The sequence below is a fragment of the Emydura macquarii genome, unplaced genomic scaffold, assembly GCF_026122565.2.
Source record: "Emydura macquarii macquarii isolate MOO-44397 ecotype Brisbane River unplaced genomic scaffold, CSIRO-AGI_Emac_v2 contig_587, whole genome shotgun sequence".
NCBI lineage: Eukaryota > Metazoa > Chordata > Testudines > Chelidae > Emydura > Emydura macquarii.
The window spans coordinates 2,927,266-2,947,946 of record NW_027130724.1 but is presented as its reverse complement, the minus strand read 5'-3'; the positions used below and the strand labels follow the sequence as shown (position 1 = coordinate 2,947,946).

At 44.9% G+C, this 20,681-nt stretch overlaps 1 protein-coding gene across 2 annotated transcripts in view; it reads left to right on the top strand.

Annotated features, from left to right (window-relative positions):
- Positions 1 to 3,918, top strand: part of CDHR5 (cadherin related family member 5) — a 29,638-nt gene extending 25,720 nt beyond the window's left edge. Inside the window, exons 14-15 of one of the 2 annotated variants that reach the window (XM_067540521.1) lie at positions 112 to 278; positions 1,619 to 3,918. In XM_067540521.1, coding sequence (XP_067396622.1) covers positions 112 to 278; positions 1,619 to 2,164 — 713 coding nt within the window. In that variant the 3' untranslated portion in view covers positions 2,165 to 3,918. The remainder of the gene's footprint in view (positions 1 to 111; positions 279 to 1,618) is intronic. The other variant, XM_067540522.1, reaches the window with a different exon arrangement.
- Positions 3,919 to 20,681: the final 16,763 nt, after the last annotated feature.

Below are 20,681 nucleotides of genomic sequence, written 5' to 3'. Positions count from 1 at the left end.
CCTTGATCTTAGACAAGAGGTTTTGTCTTCTCCTCAGACCATTAAGTATCGCATGAAAGGCCCTGTATGAATGATTCTTAGAAGCATAACATCCATTTGTTTTCCTTGTAGGCACAAACTTAAACTACGGGAGCCAGGGATACAGTGCACAGGAGATGGCTGCTCTGGGCGCCACATTGGCGGTATTGCTGGCAATCTCCTTATTCCTGCTTGGATTGTTTGTCTACAAGCATTATGGAAACGCAACTAAATGTCTGCCTGAAAAAGGCAGCAGCAAAGTAAGTAGTTAATTTGTAATTAGTTCATTTCAGGGTTGCCTTAGAGATAGGAAATGAGGTATTGGGAGTTAAAACAGGAACCAGAGTGCTGGGATATCCAAGTTCTATGTCCCACTGTGCAACAGCGACAAATTGCACATGCCACAGTTTTCAAGCGTAGTACTGAGTCTGCATGCCTCCATTTTTGGAGAGCCAAACTTCAGACACTTATCACCATTGTGATTTGTATCGCCATAGCACTTAGAGGCTCCAACCCCTGTGCAATGCACTGTACAGATATAACAGAGGGATGACTCCTGCTCCAGAGAGATCATCTCAGACTAAGAGGACAGACAATAGGTGGATACATCAAACAGATGGCAACAGGAAGCCAATGGGAGCTGCAGGTGCTTGGTACTTCTGAGAAGTCAGGCCCCAGATATCTAGAAGTAACGCACCCAGAAATGGAGGACCCTAAAAATCAGTGGCCTCTTGAAAAGTTTGGCTTTGAGCTTCCCCGTTATCTCCATCTGCAAAGTGACGCTATACTTCTGTTACAGGAGAGTCGTAAGGCTAGATTCACTAAACATTTGCAAACTGAGAGCCTTACCTGGAAGGTGCCTTAGATGTGCAAAGTATCAGATGCATTTCTTATGGGTGTCCTATAACTCTCCCTGGGTGGTTCTGACAGACTCATCAAGTGCCTGCATCGCAGGTGACTGCTGCAAATATCTGAGATGAGACATGTTGACCGAAGTCACAGCTTCCATAGGAACAAATGGGTCCCAGCAAATGCTAATAAAACCTAAATGGCGTAATGGTGCGACTGGACATAAATGGGCAATAATTGTGCTGCCATTTATGAATGGCCTAATAATTCACCAGGCTACCTGGGGTTAGGAGCAGCTGCAAAAAACAAACAAACAAACAAACAAAAAATCAATCATTCTCCCTCAAGGTCCAATGGAAGATGGGTCTCATGGCAGTGGGGCTGCTGCTGGTTAGTTCACTGGACTGCCTTGCACCCTGCCTGGCCACCCTTAAACAAAACGAGCTGTTCTCAACCTGTCCATAGAGTGGTTGATTCAAGTTTTCTGAAGGCAGAAAGGAAGAGAGGTTTAAAAAGAGAAGAGGAACAGTTACTGCTCAGAGTTACCACAAGGGTATCACATCTCTCCTGTCTGGGCCCTCTCGACAGCCTGATCCTCAGCTGACATCAGGGGGGGTAATTCCATTGATGTCAGCAGAACTGTGCTCATTTACACTGGCTAAGGATCTTGCCTGATCATTTCAAGCTCCTTTGTTTTTCCCTTTCATTTTCTTTTCCTATAATCATAAGAATTTTTTTGCTCTTGCCCAAGGATCCCTTTAAGGATTTCAGTAACAAAGGCTATCAAGATGATGAAAATCCTATTTGGAGCACGAAGGACAGCGACTCACTAAGAAGCGACACTTCTGAGAATGCTACGCCTGTCATGCAGCAGCAGTCAGACGGCTTCCCTCCTTTGGAACCCGCAGTGGAAAGCACTATCGCAACAGCTTCCGCCGCCATCAAAGACGGGGAGGAGGACAAAGAGGGAAAGGACACAGACAGCGTGAAAGAAGTGAAATCTATCCTCACTAAGGACAGGAAGACAGCCAATGATGGATACAAAGCTGTATGGTTTCGGGATGATATTGATCCAGACACCAAGGATGATGTTGTAGTGATTGAAGACCAGGTCATAGAGGAAGATGATAGCGATGGAGATGGGAATAAGAACGAGGAGGATGAGCAGGACAGTCAACATGGTGACCCAGTGGTGTCCTTCATTCTGGAGAGTGCTCAGCGCCAAGCACCGGATGCGAATCTCAAGCCTGACCAGGGTGCAGCCACAGGAGATGCAGAAGAGGACATTTTGTTATAGGCTCGGCAAAGTGAGTTTTACCGGTCTGGAAACTGTGGGAAAATTTAAGCCACTTTTCTGAGTAAGAGTCCCAGTGTTTTTGTGCTGAGAGAGACAGGCCTGCTACAGACAATGGTGGCTGGCAGATTTCATGAACACTCTCTCTGTGATCTGCCTCAAGAGTAGCGTAAATAGATTTTAAAGGCCAGATGGGACCATCATGATTATTTAGTCAGACCTTCATAGCACAGGACATACACTTTACTCAGCAATTCCTGCCCTGGGCCCAATAACTTGGGGTTAAACCAAACCATCTCCTTCAGAACGGATAATGATTTAAATCCAGTATTGTCTTACTCCAGATGAGATTCAAATCCACAGTTCCTAATTTCAGAGGTCAGTGCCTTAAACATTAGGACACAGGCACTACTTCCAGGTATGACATCAGCCAGGGGGTTCCAAAAAATACTTCTGCCCCTCATTCTACCTTTTATGAGGGGCAATCAAGATAACTCATTGGATGTGAGCTAGCCACATGTATGCTTCCCTTGAAATGACGGAGTAGATGTGAATTTCCTATGGCTTTCCCTACAAATGAACCCAGCCCAAGTTCATCAGAAGAAAATTCCCAGGGACACCTTAAGGTTGTGCTTCAAAATGATGCAAATAGTCAATTTTAATTGGTTTTGACATGAAACAGGCAAAGGGGTTTGCTTTGAAAGTCATTTAAATCCCAGTGCTAGTTTACACCACAGGGGCACTACCATTTAGTGACACAAAACTAGTGGGAAGCTCTGTCTTTCCTTGAAACAGAATGAGGCTCCTTCATTCCCTGGCAAAATTAACAGCCTCCCCCTTCACCGCAAGTTCATACCGCTCTCACTCTGCCCAGAGAAACTAGACAGCATAGAAACAAGCATAGTGGGCAAGACGATGATCTTTCCTGTTTGATAGCATAGCTTAGTCATGTCCTCCCTACATCAGGAATATTTATTTGCACAAACTGGTAACACTTTAATGGGCTATTCTATTCTTTGTTGTTTTTAATTTAAGACTTGATTCTGCTCTCGGGTACACTGATGTGATTTCAATGTCGTTACTCCCGATAGATATTGGTGTCATATAGAATAGGAACGTGACTCACTGTAGTTTAGTGAGTCCAAAGGCAGGCCCCAGTCCTGCAGAAATTTAAGCACATGCTTAAATTTATGCATCGGAATAGTCCCAATGAAGTCAATAGGGCAGAGCAAGTGCATGTAGGATTAAACGTATTAACCCAAAGCAAGTGCATGTAGGATGTAGGATTAAACCTATTAATTTTCAGAGAATTTCAACACATGCTGCTGCCTGCAAATACTGTAAAATTGCGCTCTGCTTTGTGAAATGTATTGTACTTTGTTCATTGATTCTGATCTATTGGTGGGGCAGTAGAGGGCAAACTCGCCTCCTTCATAGAGCCCTCTCCCAAATCCACAGGGACACTGGTATAAGAATCTCTTCACTGGGAGTCACACCTGTGTTAGTGAGAGGAGACCTGGGCTATGAGTTAGAAGAAGACTCCTTGTTTCATATTTAGATAATGATCAAGGTGTTTTTTATGGCCCTCTGGACACTGCCATGCTAAGCCAAATGGATCACATTTTTCTCTGCAATAAAACTGTGACATCCAGGAGCACTGATAAGATTGTTGCCTGTCTCTTGACTCATCACCAGGACTGGGTATTGGCTTTTTATAATCCTGTCCCAGGGCAGGGCTTGGTCCCCACTGGCTCCGGCAGCTACTTTTAAACCCACAATAAAACAATAGTGATCCCTTGCCCCAGCAGATTCTCTCTGCCTCTTATGGAAAGAATGAAGAATACCTTAAGACCCTCATCAGAATGGAACTGGCTTAGTAGCCAGCCTGAAAGCAGATCAGATCAGATCCTTCCAGAGGGGCAGGGGATCATCTGCCATGGGATTTGTTAAAACTTCCTGCTATGTTCTATTGTTTGACTTTACAGAAGCTTGTTTTTTCCTTCTCCTTATAGTCCTCCAACACCCCTTTATATTGCCATGAACCTTACTTCAGTGTGGAGAGGGGACTATATCATTGCTTCCTTTAGGGCCCATCACAGCTAGTCCCTGTGTCAGCCACTGGCAATCCCCAAGGAACAAGGTGCTTCCAGACTGTGGAAGCAGACAGTCTTGAATAAAGTGATCAACTCTTTGGGCCAGATTCTCAGCTGGTGTAAATCATCCTCACTCCATTGACTTCCAAAGAGCAACACCAATTTACACCAGCAGTGTGTCTGAATCAGATTATTTATCAACACAAAATGCATGCTGCTCCCAGTTTTCCCTGCCAACAGCAACACTAACAGATATTATTAGGTAACCTGACTTTTGTCCAATGCCAATTAGAGTTATGCATCATGGGCAAGGCACTGGCAGAGCATAACTTGTTGTTTATTCCACTTGTTCAGCTTCCCATGGTAGCCTAGCAGAATCAGGGTTTCATCAAGATAAGTCTCTTTCTATAGAGAACCGATAGCAATGGACAACCACACCCATTCCTGATTTACAAACTTGGAGTCAAATTCTACTTTCATTAATTGATACTACTGGTTTCAGTGGGGTTACTCCAAATTGACACCAGTGTAATTGAAAGCAGAACTTGATCTTAAGACACCAGAAAACAAGAGGCAAAACAGACTCTTACTTGTATTGATAACTGGGTTGCAAATTTGGTGCAAAATCCAACTCAGTTACACCCGGTAACCCCTCTGAAGTCAGGCAGACAATTTATCTTTTGGACTTTGTTTTCATCTCTCTCTTCTTGTCTCTGTTAATATACCTTGGCCCTACCGTACTTTGGCTGCTGTATGTTTGTGTTTGAATGACAACACCTGGGTTTCCATAGAGCAGCTGTCTTGCAGAGGGTGGGAGTTAGACAAGGAAGTGTCTGTGGCTTAGAGTCAATACAGTTCATCTGATAATGGAGGAAGACAGCCATTAGTCCTATGTGTTGTTGCAGCCTGAGATCCTTTTATGAAGAAAGCGTCCACTGATGTCACAAAAATTCCTCAGTAGCAATCGCTGAGCCTGTCACCTTGAGTCAGCATCATATGTGAGGGTACGGATCAGGCAGCCCTCATGTGCAATTCCACCGCAGGCGAGGATTGTTTAGTGTTTATTCCTCTTTACCTCATCCCAGGGCCTCTGCTCTGGCTCACTCCTTATCCTAGTCTTCTTGACTTTATGCAGCTAGGGGCCCGAAATAACTCAGGCCAGATTCTCCCTGGGGCCCTGGAAGGAGTGCATGTAATAATACCATTCTGATTTAGTAGCATTTGAAACTCACTTTGTGCTGGCGGGTAATTGATGACACATGGTGCAGGGCAAGGGAGAATCTATCTAGGCCTCTACATTTATTTTACTTTCTCTTCCACATTGCCCACTGCACCAGCCTTTGCATCATCACTGGACTTCCTGGCTGTCATAGACTCTTAGTAGCAGATCCTCAGCTAATGTAAATCAGCATAGCTTCTGTGCAGAAGTCAGTGGCGCTAACCTGGTTTATGCTTATGCTTTGAGATGGAAGAGGCCCTGCTAGATCATCTAATCCAGTGCAAGATTGTGCTCTACTTTATATTCTTCGGTGCTTTGCTCAGTCTCGCTTCAGTCAAACAAGGGAACTTCCTCCACATCCCTGGGGAAAATATGCACTGAAGGAGTAGAGAGTGGATTACAAGAAGTATATTCAGTGCTGATGCTATATAGAGTATGCTCCCAGCACAGCCCTGGGAGGTTGGGGGTGGTGGCAGGGAAGAAGTCATTAGCACTGCCAGACAAACTGTTTGTTTGTTTTTTTAAATTGCGTGTGTGGCACAAAAGGCAGGAAGGTGGAGCCTGGAAAGGAACGAAGAGAATACATGTCATGGTGTGGGGGGAGGGGAGGTAGGAAAGGCTCCGGACTTCCACAATACTGTTGTCTCTTCGTGATGATGCTCAGCCTTCATCAGAAGCCTGCTAATTTTAGGCACAGATCAGTCATGCTGGCCGCAATGAGCTACTTCTCCCTTAGCTGATCTATAAAGAGCTTCGAGCTGCTTTCATATGGCACAATGACTTGAAAAGTTTCTGACTGACGACAGGAGGTAAAGAACCCAACTGCAAGATTCCTGACACCCCACCCTCCTTTCATTAGCCAGGAAATAACAGATCAGAGAGACAAGAGTTTATCAAAAAGACAGAGTTCCAACACGGGGAGAAGTCAATCCCAGTGCATCCAAACTTTCACATTGGTGGTGCAGAGAGTCAAATGTTGCCCTTGCATAAAGCTACACAACTCCCTAATGACTTCAGTGGAAGGTTGCAGAATTTGGTCCTAACACCACTTCACCAATCACCACATTATATGAAAATAATGAATTATTAAGGGTTTAATCCTGCAAACTCGTACGCGTTTGAGGAATTTTACTTGCACAAATAATCCCCATTTAAGTCCATGAGACTCCTCCCACACGTAAAGATACTCACATGCATGTAGGATTTGCAGAAACAGGGCCTAAGCCAGCAGGTATCCCCAGCAATCATCAAAAAAAAGGCAATATTATTTTAAACTCATCACTGCTGCTAGGAATACACGCCTGAGCTTTAGCACTAAGTGAAGATGGAACATCCATTCTAAGATGGAGCAGGTAAATCAGATCACCCTGGAAGAGATTTTCCCCCTCGGATATGCCCAGTGGAACAGTCTCCTTTTCCAATATTGCTTTCTCTGTGAAATCTTTTCCTACCAAGTTCCAAAGGCAAACAGCTGCTACTTCTTTCCCCATCCCCCTACACCATTTGTTTGCCTCTGGAATAGTCAAATGGAGATGACTTTATGATCTAAAATTATAAAGGAGTCAGTCTGTGGGGAAACAATTTCCACTCTGAAATTCCCTTCCTTTCTCATCTCTTACAGTACATTGGGCTGTGAGACATACCAGGATGCAATCCAGACCCTGCCCCGCAACACTGGGTGCCTTACAATGCCTTGTGTAGTACCTCCCTCCCGGGCTGCTCACAAACAGCCTTCCACAGGCAAGTCACACCCTGAGTGTCTGTGTGTAACTGCAGCCTGCCAGCCACACTTGGGTTACATGCTGGCTTTGACCAACCTGGGTTTCCTCTACCCAATGACCCCAACACACTCCCAGACCTGGACTTTCCTCCCCAAAATGTATGTTCTGTATCATCCAGCCCTCTCCTGGACAGTCCAGGGATATTAGGTACATTGTCCTTTTAAGGGAACAATATACAACAACTTGCCACCTTAAATGGAGCGACCCACACAATTTAACTTAAACACACTGGGTTAGTTTCAATTAAAAATGTATAGTTAAATTTGTTTAAAAGAGATAGATTTTAAGTGAGTACAAGTCATGATGCATAAAAGTTAGAAATGGTAACAAGAAAAAGAAAGATAGAACACACTTCCTAGTGCATCTACCTTAACAAACTGTAATTGATGCAAAGTAAAGTTCTTACCACATGCTTCTAACAGCATTACTGACCAAACGTTTCAGGTCAGGACCCCTCCCGCAAAGTCCAGCAGCTGTTTCTTTTGCCTGCTCAGGTACAAAGAGGGAGCTGGCCAGGGAGAGAGATACTTGGAGGTATTTGCCCCTCACAAAGTTCTATTTAGCTGAGCAGAAGGAGACATGGAGTCGGGTGGGGGTGGGGAGAAGTTTGCTAAGATGCAGGTCTGTTTGTTCCTGCCCCCTTTCCTTGCCAAAGAATGGCCCATCACCACTGATGACACCTGACTGGTGTCAGCATGTCCTTTCCTTTGAGAAACAGGTTTACCTACTCCCCAGACATGTCTGGGAAACAAACTTCAGTCATGATTTCAGCTTATGTTCATAATTTTATATGTAATGTTGTCACACACTTTATTATGATATTATTGACCAGTCAGTTAATAGTTTTTAAATGATACCTTACATGGCATATTTTGTACAAAGATTATTATAATAGTGTGTTGGGTGTGAATGCAGAGGCATATTCCATTAGAGGGTGATATTCCTCCATAGTATATTTGGGGAATTTTCTACCAGTATTTAAATGAAAATACAACTGGATTTCCCCATCATCACTCTCCTAAGAATGCCACAAGTTCCTTAAAGCAACAGTTACAGTATTGTAAACAGAAGTACCAAAAAAAATTAAAATGATCCTTATACCAGATTTTGGTGTTCAATCCAAAATGCCCGTAACTAAAAGCTAAATATTTAAAGAAAGGCTTGAGGTATTTGGATGCTCAAAGAAAAGAGAAGAGTGGAATGGGCACTGAAAGAAGGAATTTGCTTCCCCTGTGTTCATTTTCAGCAAATATTCTAGCACACAAATAGTCATGGGAACAGCTAAAGTTACACAAATACCAAATATTCCGTGAAAGTAAATTCTGATGCAAATGTGAGTTTTCTCACTAGGAACCTGATTTTAAGAGTTACACTCAGCCAGCCAGAACAGAAACAATACCACCTGACTTGTGTCCAATCAATACCAACCCACATGCTCAAATATCAAATACTCACAGGCCAGGAACTTGAAACGTGTGCCTACAGTTAGGCTTCCAACACTGTATATAAGCACCTAAATAAACTGATCAATATTCAAAAGCATTGAGATGCCAGCAGCTCCCATTCTATTTAAGGGCCTAAATAAGGCTTTGGAGCCTAACTTTAGGTATCTTTAAAACTCTCTCTCTTTGTTTCAATGAACTATTTGTGAACAACTTACAAACTAAACATTATTCTCCTGCAACAGGTATTTGCATTTCAGAAAAATCATAGAGCTGCTCATGAAGAATTTGTGAACAGAAAAGAGACCAGATAAATTATTTGCTATGAATTTTTTGCCCATGTCTATCCAAAACAATTCTGCATACATTTACTGGCCCCTTATCGTTGCAGGGATGCTTGCCCCTGGCAAAACAGAATTAGGCTGCAAACAATAAGATTGTTCTTTCCAATGCAAGACAAATATGAGGAGAATAGCAGGAACTTCCCCAGGAAAAAAAATTTGCACACAGGAAAAATGTGATCTATTACAACAAATGATACACAACAGAAAATAGCCCACAATATTCTCTTGTAGATCACTTGGATTCAGAGTGATCTTGAGCCATATTGTAGCATTAATTCCTATTTGATGGCAGAGAGCTATAGGCATTGATTAGAGTTAGCATATGCTCCTGATATAAATTAATATGTATGAATGCACAAAGCGGATCACAATACTAAAGCATCTAGAAACACCCAAAACCAGGGAATTAAAACATGGTTAGAAAAAAATGGTTTAAATGTTTGGTAAGAGGTAAGAGCTGAGAAGCATAACATGGGAAACACTGTAAGTCAGATTTGCAGTGCAAACTGTCACATGCAAATGCAGATGAAATTGTGTGTCTAATTTGCATATGCAATAAGCACAACTAAACCTCAAGTCTGCATGCACGACATAACTGGGCAGGTAAATGTGGTATGTGGTTCTGTACCTGCAGTTCTGAAAATCTGGCTCAAAGACCTGGAGTGCTACCTACTGGTTACAGCTGGGACCCATAGGAGTCGGGACGTCTGAGTTTTTATTTGGGAGGTGGCTGTATCTAGTTAAGGACTGTGAACCAAGAGTTCAGGTTTTATTCCCAACTAGCACTTGTCTTGTTGTGTAACCACAGGCAAATCTCTGACTCTCTATGTGGATTACGTTATCCAGCAGGAAAAAAGAATTAATATTTATCTATCTCCAACTTGTATTTGTGAAGATAAGTTCACTAAATGCTTTGAGATTCCTGGATGAAAGTGGATACTGGAGTGTGCCAAGTATTAATACTTAACATGAGACAGCAAACCAAAATAAACAGTTTTCAGACCACAAAAAATCTCCTTCAAAATACAATGGTAGTTACAATGGTTAAAGCACAAAGACCTTCACCCATTATTCTATTAATGTGCTATAAAATGAATAAACTCCCTTTTCTAAGCTAATGTCTCTCATTCATTCAGAAAAGCAGATATCTTCCAGGGGTTTTTATACTCAAACCTACTCTAGCTGTAGAACTGGAATTCTTCAGCACCTGAATGGGATTTTCAATCCACTCTAACATGATAGTTACATGACTGTACATCCAATATCCTTCTGCACCAATACCCTTATATGTTAAAGCAACAGTGCACTGATTATGCTAATGTGCAGCCAATATCAGTCATTAATTAGTCACAAATATGGATCTTAATACATAAAGTGACTAAGTATTCAGTTACACTGGATATTTACATGCTTTGGGTGTGTTGTGGTAGGTAAGCTCAGAGCAACACACGTCTTCAGCTATCCTTCAAATCACACATCAAAATTCAGGTCTTAAACTTAGATCACAGCACACTGCAGCATCCCAGCTAAATTCAAACGTCAGTAATTGTATTCTACCTCCCTAAATTCCACTAGACATTTCAGCTGGATACAACATTCATCTCCTCCTGTTTCAAACTGTGTTCTGTGCACTGTTAAACAGCCGTCACATTCCACAAGAGGTGGCTGCATTTCAGTGGTGAGCAATATGATACCTATCTGCCCCTTACTGAGCTCACAGTGTTGTGTGATTTACTTAACATTTGCAGAACATGCTGCAATCCAAGATAAAAAGCAGTGCTCTATGTGGATATTGTCATTTTGATTATTATTCAGCCACCACTCCCCCCCACACAAAAATCATGGGTATCTCATAGCACAGTGACATGCTCTTCTTCAAAGTGTGTTACTGCATTTATGAAGTGTTTTTATTACATCCTCAAACTTGTAATTCACAGCAAGTCCAATAGATGGTGCAAGTGAATCATCTTTGTGCAGAGATGTTGACTATGAACCTGATTTCAGGGACCCAAGACAAATTGAAGGGGACTCACTCCAGTTACTCTGAGCTCCTGCATCTGCCTGGTCAGCACCTCCCATCTTGAGATCTTCTGTGTTCCTTCTCTGCAGCTCTACATTTTTGGGGTCACTTATTCCTCTCGTGCTGCCCCGTTTACCCGGAACTCCCAATCACTCTCATTTTAGCCTAGGATTAATGCATTTGGTTTAATGTCAATCACACTGAAAGCACCTCACTCTGTCTTCCCCTCTCTGTCTTCAGTGGGACTCGCTGCAGAGGATTCAACACGAAGGATGTCATAATATGGCCCTTATTTATGGGCATCTTGATGGCCCTCAACTCTGTGGTCTCTGAGTGCTTTGCAAATTTTATGATCCTGCACTATTGGCATCAATGGGAGTTTTGCCATAGATTTCAATGGGAGCAGGAGAAGGCCCTTAATGCTCCCATGTCCCTGTGAGTTTGGAAAAATGGAGCTAACTTCTACCTAACAGGGAAACCAAGACACAGATGTTAAATGACAGGTCATAGGAAACTTCTGGCAGCGCCAGCAATAGAACTTAGCTCTGCTGCCTTCTGTCCTTATCTGAATCTGAAGGCTGTCATCTCTTCCCCTTTCACTTCCTACCTCCACTCTCCACCCCCAGTCCACACAACGTCCTCAGCTTCCCATTGTGCTCCACTCAGTGTAACTAGACTAACATGGGGATTACTCCAGGAGTTCTCAAACTGGGGAGTTGTGACCCCTCAGGGGGTCACAAGATTATTATGAGGGTGTTGCGAGCTATCAGCCCCACGCATGCCGATAAGGATGATCTGGCATTGGGGGGGATCACTTTTGTGTGTGGGGGGTCATCACAGCCTGAAATATTTTCAAAGGGGGTCCCAGCAAAAAAAGTTTGAGAATCCCTGGATTAATCCATCTTTCCATTGCACCTTCCAGGTCAGGATTTCAAAGCAGTTGGAAAACATGAACAAGCAACACTTCCCCTCACCTCTATGGGGACAGGAAGTATTTCCCCATTTTACAGATGGGGAACTGAGACAGAGAGATTAAGTGATTTGCTTGAGCTCACACAGAGAAGTCAGAGCCAGAAACTGAACCCAGATCTCCTGACTCGTAGTCCTGGGTCTTGACAGTCATTGAGGACAAGATCAGGCTATTCTGACAGTGAAATCTTCGCTCTCCCTCCCTTTCCATTACAAAGTAGCATCATCTTAACAGGTTCTTACTCAGCCCCTTTCTAGCAAAGCAGTTAAGCTTGCTTAACTTTAAGCATGCCTGAAAACTTATCAGATCCAGGAGCCTTGGGCATCCTCTATGGCAAAAATAAGACTGGACAAAGGAGACTTTAACCTGTATTTCTCTAGGGACACCATGTCCAATCACAAATTAGCAAATTCCACAGATAAGTCTGGAACAAAACACACCAATGTGGATCTGAAGTTCTGTGATTTTGCAACTTAGGCCCATGTCTACTTGAACTCGATCATTTCAGCCACTGGCATAATGGCTCCTCTCATTTCAGGAAGCACGTATGTCAGTGTATTGTCGGTATTTAAAAAGAAAAAAAAAAAAAAAAAAGTCCCTTCTCTCCATCAAGAATTTATGACTAGACCCAGCTTTTTAATGAATGGACTTCTCCAAGCAGGCAGCTGTTCCACAAACAGAACTGCTTGCAAAAACAGATCGCCCCAGCCACACCTTTTGGCTGTGTCTACACTGCAACTGGGAGAGTTTCCCAGTGCAGGTAGACAGACTCATCAGGCTAGCTTTAGGGGCTTGATTTAGTGTGCTAAAATTAGCAACATGGACATTCTGGCTCAAGCCCACTTGATCCCCCCTAGGCTTCGGAGCCTGAGCCACATTGCTACTTTTAGCACAGTAGCTCTACCCCTGCTAGTAAGTGTTTGTCTGCCTGGCCTGCAAGGCTCCTGCTCAGCTGCTGTGTAGACATATCCTGTGAGGTCAGCCAGCCAGCCAGGCCTGATCAGTTTCACATTCTCAGTTTATGCCTAGTGAATTATCTGGCCGCAGGATGCCCTCCAGATGGCTTAGCTCAGCAACTTACAAGAACCAAGTTCCTGCTAAAAGCAAAATGAAGAGCCCGTTATTTCAGATAAATACAGCAGAGGGTGCTGGTATTTTGACAGAATTTTGTCCATGGGTGCTTGTTGTCTATACAAGTAGGATATAGAGCAGTGAGAGCTAATGAAGGAGCTGATGGGCTATACATGTATGACCCTTCAGTCAGACAGAGTCCGTCCTTTGAAAGCTCTAGGATGAATGGTAATGCCGCAGCGCTTCTTAAGTTTGCATTAGCCACGTTTGCTTATTTTTTTTTTTTCCCACACTTTGGGTGATTTGCGGCTAACAAAGCACAGCTGAGAAGAGAGTCAGCAGGCTGCTTGTCATGCAGAAGCTCCTGCAGCATGTATAGATCAGCCCTACCAGGGCTCTATAAAAGTGCTAACTGTGAAGATACAGCAGAGAAAATAGTTCGGTTGAGAAACAGCATCACTTGCCTGGTGCGGGAGAACTCCAGATTTCTGCAAAGCTATGCCAGAGCTGGGGGAAGAGGATGTCAGAGCAACCCAGGAATGAGCACGGAGTCTGCCAAACAGGGTCACGCTGACCCACGCGCTAAGTTTTATTTCCTCATTTCTCTGCTATTTTGTTCTTTAAATCTTGGCATTGCTCCTCGGGTTCCAGTGAAACCATTTGATACCATTTTGCCTCACAGTAGTGGTGGAGCCTAGCTCCTGTCAGTGGGGTAAGCAGTTACTCTCCACCGTAGCACCCACTGGCATCAGGGCATGGCACTGCAGAGGTCTTCACTCCTAGACCCCCTGCTGATTTTCACTAGGGCTCTGAGATGGCTTGAGTCTATCCACAACTCAGCCCTCTGGCTAAATTCCATCTGGTCTAGAGCCCTTCCGGGGTGATAAAGATACAAATGGAAGTCCCAAAACAAGAAGCTGGGGCTTTTCCTCAGCTTGCATCTTCAGCCCCACCCCGAGTGCAATAGTCCTTACATCAGACTCACATACCCCCTTCCTCAGGGTAGCAGGGGAACACAGGCCAGACCCTCTGCTCCAGGCCAGGGACCCTGTATTAGGCAGCTAGGTCTGCTGCTGGGAGAGACAAGCTTTTGAGCCACACAGAGCTCATCTCTCTCAACAACAGAAGTTGGCCCAATAAAAGATATTACCTCCCCCACCTTGTCAGTCTAATTTCCTAGGACTGACATGTCTACAACAATCCCCTTAAAAAAGAGTCTGCCAGCCAGGTAAAAAAAAAAAAGAGGGCAGAAAGGATACTCCTGGGTAGCTCCTGTTCATTTTAGGCCCAATCCAAAGCTCACTGAGATCTATGGAAAGATTCCCATACTGACTTTGATGGGGTTTGGTTCAGCTCCTTAAAGTACTGGCTTCATCTGTCAAGACTTTTTAAGCAATATAATAAAATAATGCTCTCCTACAAAAAAACAAAAAACAAAACAAAACCCAAGGGTGTTCTCAGCAGACCAAGGCAGCCATACAAACTGATTCTTGTGAGAGAGGCAAAGAAAATCTCATTCGTTTTCCATCGTAATCATGGTAAAGGAAGGACAGATTGATTCTGTGCCTGGACTGGTAAAGTCTGGGCAATTTTGCAAGGCTGGGCTAAGGGAATTTCAGATATATGTGATACTCCCCTTTCATAAGTGTGTGCCAAACAAGTCATACGCCAGTAAGAGGCTCAACACTTTTAGGAAGGGGGGAGATCAGTGCTTGTAGATTATCAAGGCCATGGGGGACAATCTCAAAAGATGCCTAAACAGATTTAGGGGCACATGTCAGATTGCCTTTCAATAGGATGGGCACTATATAAACCTCTTAGGCCCTTTGGAAAAACCCATCTCATATCCTCTGAGTACCTGAGCCCGGCCCCCCGCACTGCACTCGAAGAGGAGTGTGGAGAGGTGGCTTTCCACTGTCCTTCTGCACTATCTGAGGCCCTGATTCTAGGGGTAGCCAGGGCCTGGTTCAAAATGTTGTTCTAACCTAGACCATCTGGAAGGGCTGTTTCCCCCGGTAGTGACAAAGAGTGATGTGTTCTAGCCACACCCCCTCCAGCCCAGCAAACCCCCAGAATACACCCCCTGTTGCAATGGGGAGTGGAGGGGGAGCCAGGATCAGGTAAAACAGAACTAGTTATGCTGATCTCAGAGCATTCAGGGATTCCCCTGTGCCCTGGGAATTCCAGCTGCCTGGTTAGGGCAGGAGCTTAGGATCTGGCCCTAAACATTTTGCTGTGAGAACATCTCTGCCAGAACAATTTCCCAGGAGTTTGGTCCCTTCATTCTGCACCTCTCTTTGCAGTTATCTCATGGCTGGCTTAGGTTTTATTGTCGAATAAATCACTTGCAGAGGAAAAACAAACATGAGACTAGAACTGTGCCTAGCCTATCAGAGGTGCTGTCAAGTATGATGCAAAAAAGTAAGCTGAGAAGAGGCAGCCCCTTATTGCATCACTCCCAGAGTGAGCAACCAGCCTGGAAACACAGGGCTAGGGAATACCCACCAGTTGCTGCTGAAGATGGTGGTTTTCCCAGTGCATGTACTGGAAGTAGAAAGTGAAAGGAAATTCGTGGGTAGTGAAGTCAGCAGTTCGAGCATTCCATCGGAGATAATGCAACAAGCTGTTTTTTCCCAGCTAGAGAGGTCGCTGCATGGTGATTGTGCTGCCTCTGCCACCCAGGACACAATCTCAGATGATGTCACTTTTGGCTCTCACTTAGAATTCCTTTGCTGCTTTCCATTATTTTTTAAGATGACATTTAAAAAATTAAGTTGACTCTTATTTACAGCCTTAGCTCCAGCTCTGGGAATTTCCTTGTGGTTTTAATCATAGGCGTGCGCTGCACAAGTCATTAGGGTGTGCACGTCATTAGGGTGTGCACCATCTTTATCAGGGTGTCAATTCTATTCCACCAGTGGGCCACAATTGAATTACCCGCCAGCAGAATTCTCGCGGCATCCTAGTCTCCGCCGCAAATTCTTGCAGCTCCTTCTCTTTCGGTGGCAGCTCGCTGTGTCTACCGAGAAATTGCACGCCTTCCACTCTTTCAGCGGCACAGTGAGATGGTGCCACGGGAACCGTCAAAAAGATGTGCAGGCCGGATACAAAAGGTATGTTTGGCCACAGCGAGAATTCCGCCGGCGGGTTATTCAAATGTGGCCCGCTGGTGGAATGGAATCGACACCCCTGATAAAGATGGTGCACACCCTAATGACATGTGCTGTGCATGCCTATGTGTGTGACTGTATATTTGACACCCCTGCATTAGGGAGTGGCTTGGCACACCCGGCACACTCCGTGCGCATGCCTATGGTTTTAATAATAGTTTTAAATGCTTGTTTTGTGACACTTCTCTGTACATTCCAATGCCTGCTGAGGCCCAGAAACGCACAGTACCATAACCAAGGAAGAACCGTCCTCCAAGATCACCTCTTTGAGAGAGTGGTTCCCCATTGATGTAGAGCTGACAGGTCAGTATTATGCCACCATCTGCTTAGCCCCTGGAATAATGGAAAGTCTTGGAGCAGGAAAGGACATGGGCAGAATGCATAGTGCTTCAGCTATTCTGGACCATAACACAGAGTATAGGCATCTGTGCAAAGCCACTGTAACTTAGAGCAGTCCCAAAGGCTGCTCCAAGTTTTGCCTGTCCCAGACAGACTTTTTTGCCCTCTCCTGCCTAGGAAGCACAAAAATCTAACCCAGGATGTCTTTGCCTATGCATTGTTGAACCATTAGATGTAAGCTACCCCAGGAACCTTTGCTGAGTTTTCAAAATCCCCAGGAATCCCTGCAAGGTTTTAATGCTCCCCAAGAGTCCCAGAGTAATATATGTTTCCTTGGTCTGCCTCACCTGGAAGACTGGCCTGTGCTAGACCCTCCCACTCATTCCACTGTTCAGAGCCTTCCTCCATGCAGTCAGAGATCCCTTGAGCGCCAATCCCTCCTCGGGGCCAGGGCTCAGAGTTTGATACTAGCCACTTGCAATGGTCTTCACAGCCATTAGTGTGGACAGGGGCCTTACAGGTTCTTCTAGTTCCCCAAAACTGGTTCAAATAGCTTTAAAATGAACCATCCAGCCTTCCTATGGAGACACAAAGGCACCAGCCCTTCCTGAAGACAAAAACCATCTGTTTGTGACACAGTGTTTAAAAAACAAAACAAAACAAAAAAAGACATCCAAAAAACAGAAACCGTTTCCCAACAGTGACATAACATTAGATTATTCCATCAGTTGGCCTTTGTAAATTTCTGGATCCATTAACCTATCCCTGCCCCAAGATCTCCTCTGCTTGGAAAGTGCATGCAAGAAGACTCAGAAAGATTGATTAAGGGCCAGTGACATTAGGAGCATGGAGTATCGTAACAGGAAGCTAGCAGTGTTGTTGAGTCACAGGCAGAGTTTAAGGCTAGAAGGGCCCAGCAGATCACCTACTTTGACCTGCTGTACATCATAGGTGTGACACACTGTACCCCATGTACACCCTTATGGTGTGATCCATGTATCATTCATGTTCACCCTTACAGTGTAACTGTATTGTCTGATGCAAAGTATGCCATGTAAGATGTTTTTGGAATGCTTATGACATACTGAACATTATTGTTATAGTAGCATGTTTCCTGCAATGTCATACATATGTGCAGCTATGAAAGTCTGCTGTATCATATCCCCAAATGTGTCTCTCACATGGTTTGAATAGAGGCAGATGACCACAAAGCTGTGTTTCCATGCCCCGCAGAGGCGTGCGTACAGGAACAATGGACTGACCTAAGCACCTGTGAGCACTTTGGCCAAGTGGAAGAAATCATGCCCATTGCCGGACAGGGTCAATCACCTGACCCCATGAGGTGTTGGGGAAACTTGTTAAAAGCTGAGGTGTCTTTGTCTCTTGGCTCTCCCCTGAAATCCATCTTCTAAGCAACACCAAAGACTGAGAATCTACCCACAGGGAGGAGGGGGCTGCATTGCAACCAGACTGTGTGGTAAGCTGAATACAGACTGACCTATTAATCTTAGGTTAAGATGTGAGTTATTTTTTAGTTAATTGTGATTAACCCCTTGACTTAATAATCTGACTCAGATTCACTTAAAATCTTGCTGTAGTCAATAAACTTATTTGTTTGTTTTAGATAAAACAGTGCATGTGGATTGTGTGTGTACAGAGACCTTACTTAGAGTGACAGAGCTGGTACATATCAATTTCTTTGATAAATTGATGGACAAGTTTAAATGAGTTTTCAGGGTGCAGTGTGCAGCACTGAACCCTGAAAGACGGCAGTTCCCGGGGTTGCTTCTGGGACTGGGGGTGTTTGCTGGGGGTCTATCCCATAAGTGGCTGGCCGGAGCGGTTCCTTCACTAGGTGAGGAACTGATTACACACAGGAGGCTGAGTGTGGACTGACCCAGGAGTGGGTGGTTCACACAGCAAGGCGAGGTAAATCGGGGCCCAAGAGTGAAGAGTTGGGGTGACAGCTACACACCCGTCCGGATTGCGGGAAGGGGACGTCACAACAACCCAACACACCCAGCACCTGCACACTAAACCCGACAACCAAAATGTTGCCAACACTCCCAATTTAATGGCCAGTAAGTCATATGAGCTCTTGCTTGAACCAGTCTGGTAAAACGCCCTCCTGTCGGTTGCCTTCCCCACTTCCCTGCCTCCTGAGGAAGAGCAGCCAATCAGAATTGCTGGAGGGGGCAGGCAGCGTTCTCCCCCCATCCCCTCCCCAAAATCTCCATCCTCTGAAGGGACGGAAGAGAAGCAGCAGCCAGTACCACTTTCACAAGATGGGAGGGGGAGCAGAAGGAGCCCGGCAGCTCAGGGTGGCTCTGGTTCTCCCACCTCTCCTGTGAAGTCAGTCATCTCCTTTGCTCCTTTCCCATCCCCATCCTGGCAACACCACACCTGGGCAGGGAGCAGTGTGTGTGTGGGGAGGGAAATGAAGGACTCCTGAGGGGCTCTCCCAGGTCTGGGAACGGGGGGAATCCCTGAAGCTGCAAGAGAAGCTCTGAGGGGCGAGGGGCAGAACTGATGTGAGGGTTGGAAGGGGCATCATTAAGTGCTGGGCTGTGGGACGGGCAGATGTGGGGCACAGAGAATCAGGCTTTGAGGAGAAGCTGGACGCACCATGGCATTTCATACAGACCTGTGTGATCTGATCTCCGTTGGGTCTCCCAGCGAGAGCTCTTGCAGTACAGTCAAAGCCACTGTACTCTATGAATTCGGGAGCGTTGGCAACACTAGCTGTCAGACACACAAGGGGAAAGGAGTTCAAAACTCCAAAGACAGAACCCCAAAAACATGGAGAGCCGATGGATTTTGGGGCAGCTGACTCATGATTTTTGAACGTTGGGGGTTGGCAATACTAAGCCAGTCCCAATGTTAGAGGTAGTTGTCTCTTGCCGATGAGGCAATTCAGAAGTGCAAGGGATTCTTCTGGTTATGGCCTTAGCTTAAATACAGATGAGGAAACGGTTTTGATGGTTTCTAGCAGGGTCAGGATCTGAGGAGAGAGAGGGGTGCGTCACAGGAGGCTCAGTTTTAAACATAGAAATACCCCATCCTCCCCATCCATTTCAGGAGTTCTGGTGGTTTGAGCAAAACAACCACCTTAGCAAAAGTTGCTGTAAAGCAGGAGGAAAGAAGGCAGCAGCCAGGCAGTAAACTTCCAAACAAGCCAAAACTGCAGGTTGAATTGACCCAGAAGCAAAGTGCCACCACCTTGTCCATGCTTTTGCTCACAGCAAGGCTAGTGCTGATTCTGCTGAACTCCAGATAGCCCTGATGGGGTGTAAACAAGGCAAGAGGTATAGGCAGGGCTGTTACAATGTTTGCTGAGCAGGGTTTGCACAGAGGAAACAAACATAACCATGTGTGAGTGGTGGAATTTGTGTGTGTTGTAAGTGATAGGGAGGAGGCAGGAGTCTACACAATGTCTGAATGACAGCTGATGAGTTCAGCATTTCAGAGACTCTCCCCAAGCCCTGGGTTTTGCATCATGGGGCAGTCTGGACTGTGTGTGATGCAAACTCCAGGACACAGAGAGGTTTCTGCTTCCATTCAGATATGCCGTTTGAGGGGATTGAGCCTGTTAATTGCTGCCAGGCAGCAGAGCTGCAGACGAATCAGGGCCACGTTGTAACTGGGAAGTTTTCTGTGATCTATTTTTGGAACTCTCCTTATGAGTTCACTTCGCTGAAGCTGGGGCAAGGAGTACGTGTTACATCTGTCGTGGAAAAGAATCACACTGCTACATTTTAAAGTTGGATCGGGTGCAGCTTTAATTGTGACACACACAATCACATAATCATAGCTATGGGGAATACTATAGCCATAGGGAAAACCCAGGTGGCTATAGGGAAGTCAAGCAGCATGTCTGGATGCTGGGCAAATGTACTTCACCTGGCTACCAGATACAAAAGACTTATATAGGGGTTGCTTAGGTTCATTTACATGTTGATCATATAGTGGAATTTGATTAACAATTTATACTTAACAGAAAAGACAATCATAATGCACAGTGGGGCACACCAGATGCCCTTACAGGAACGCCCAATGAGTCACTTGATTATA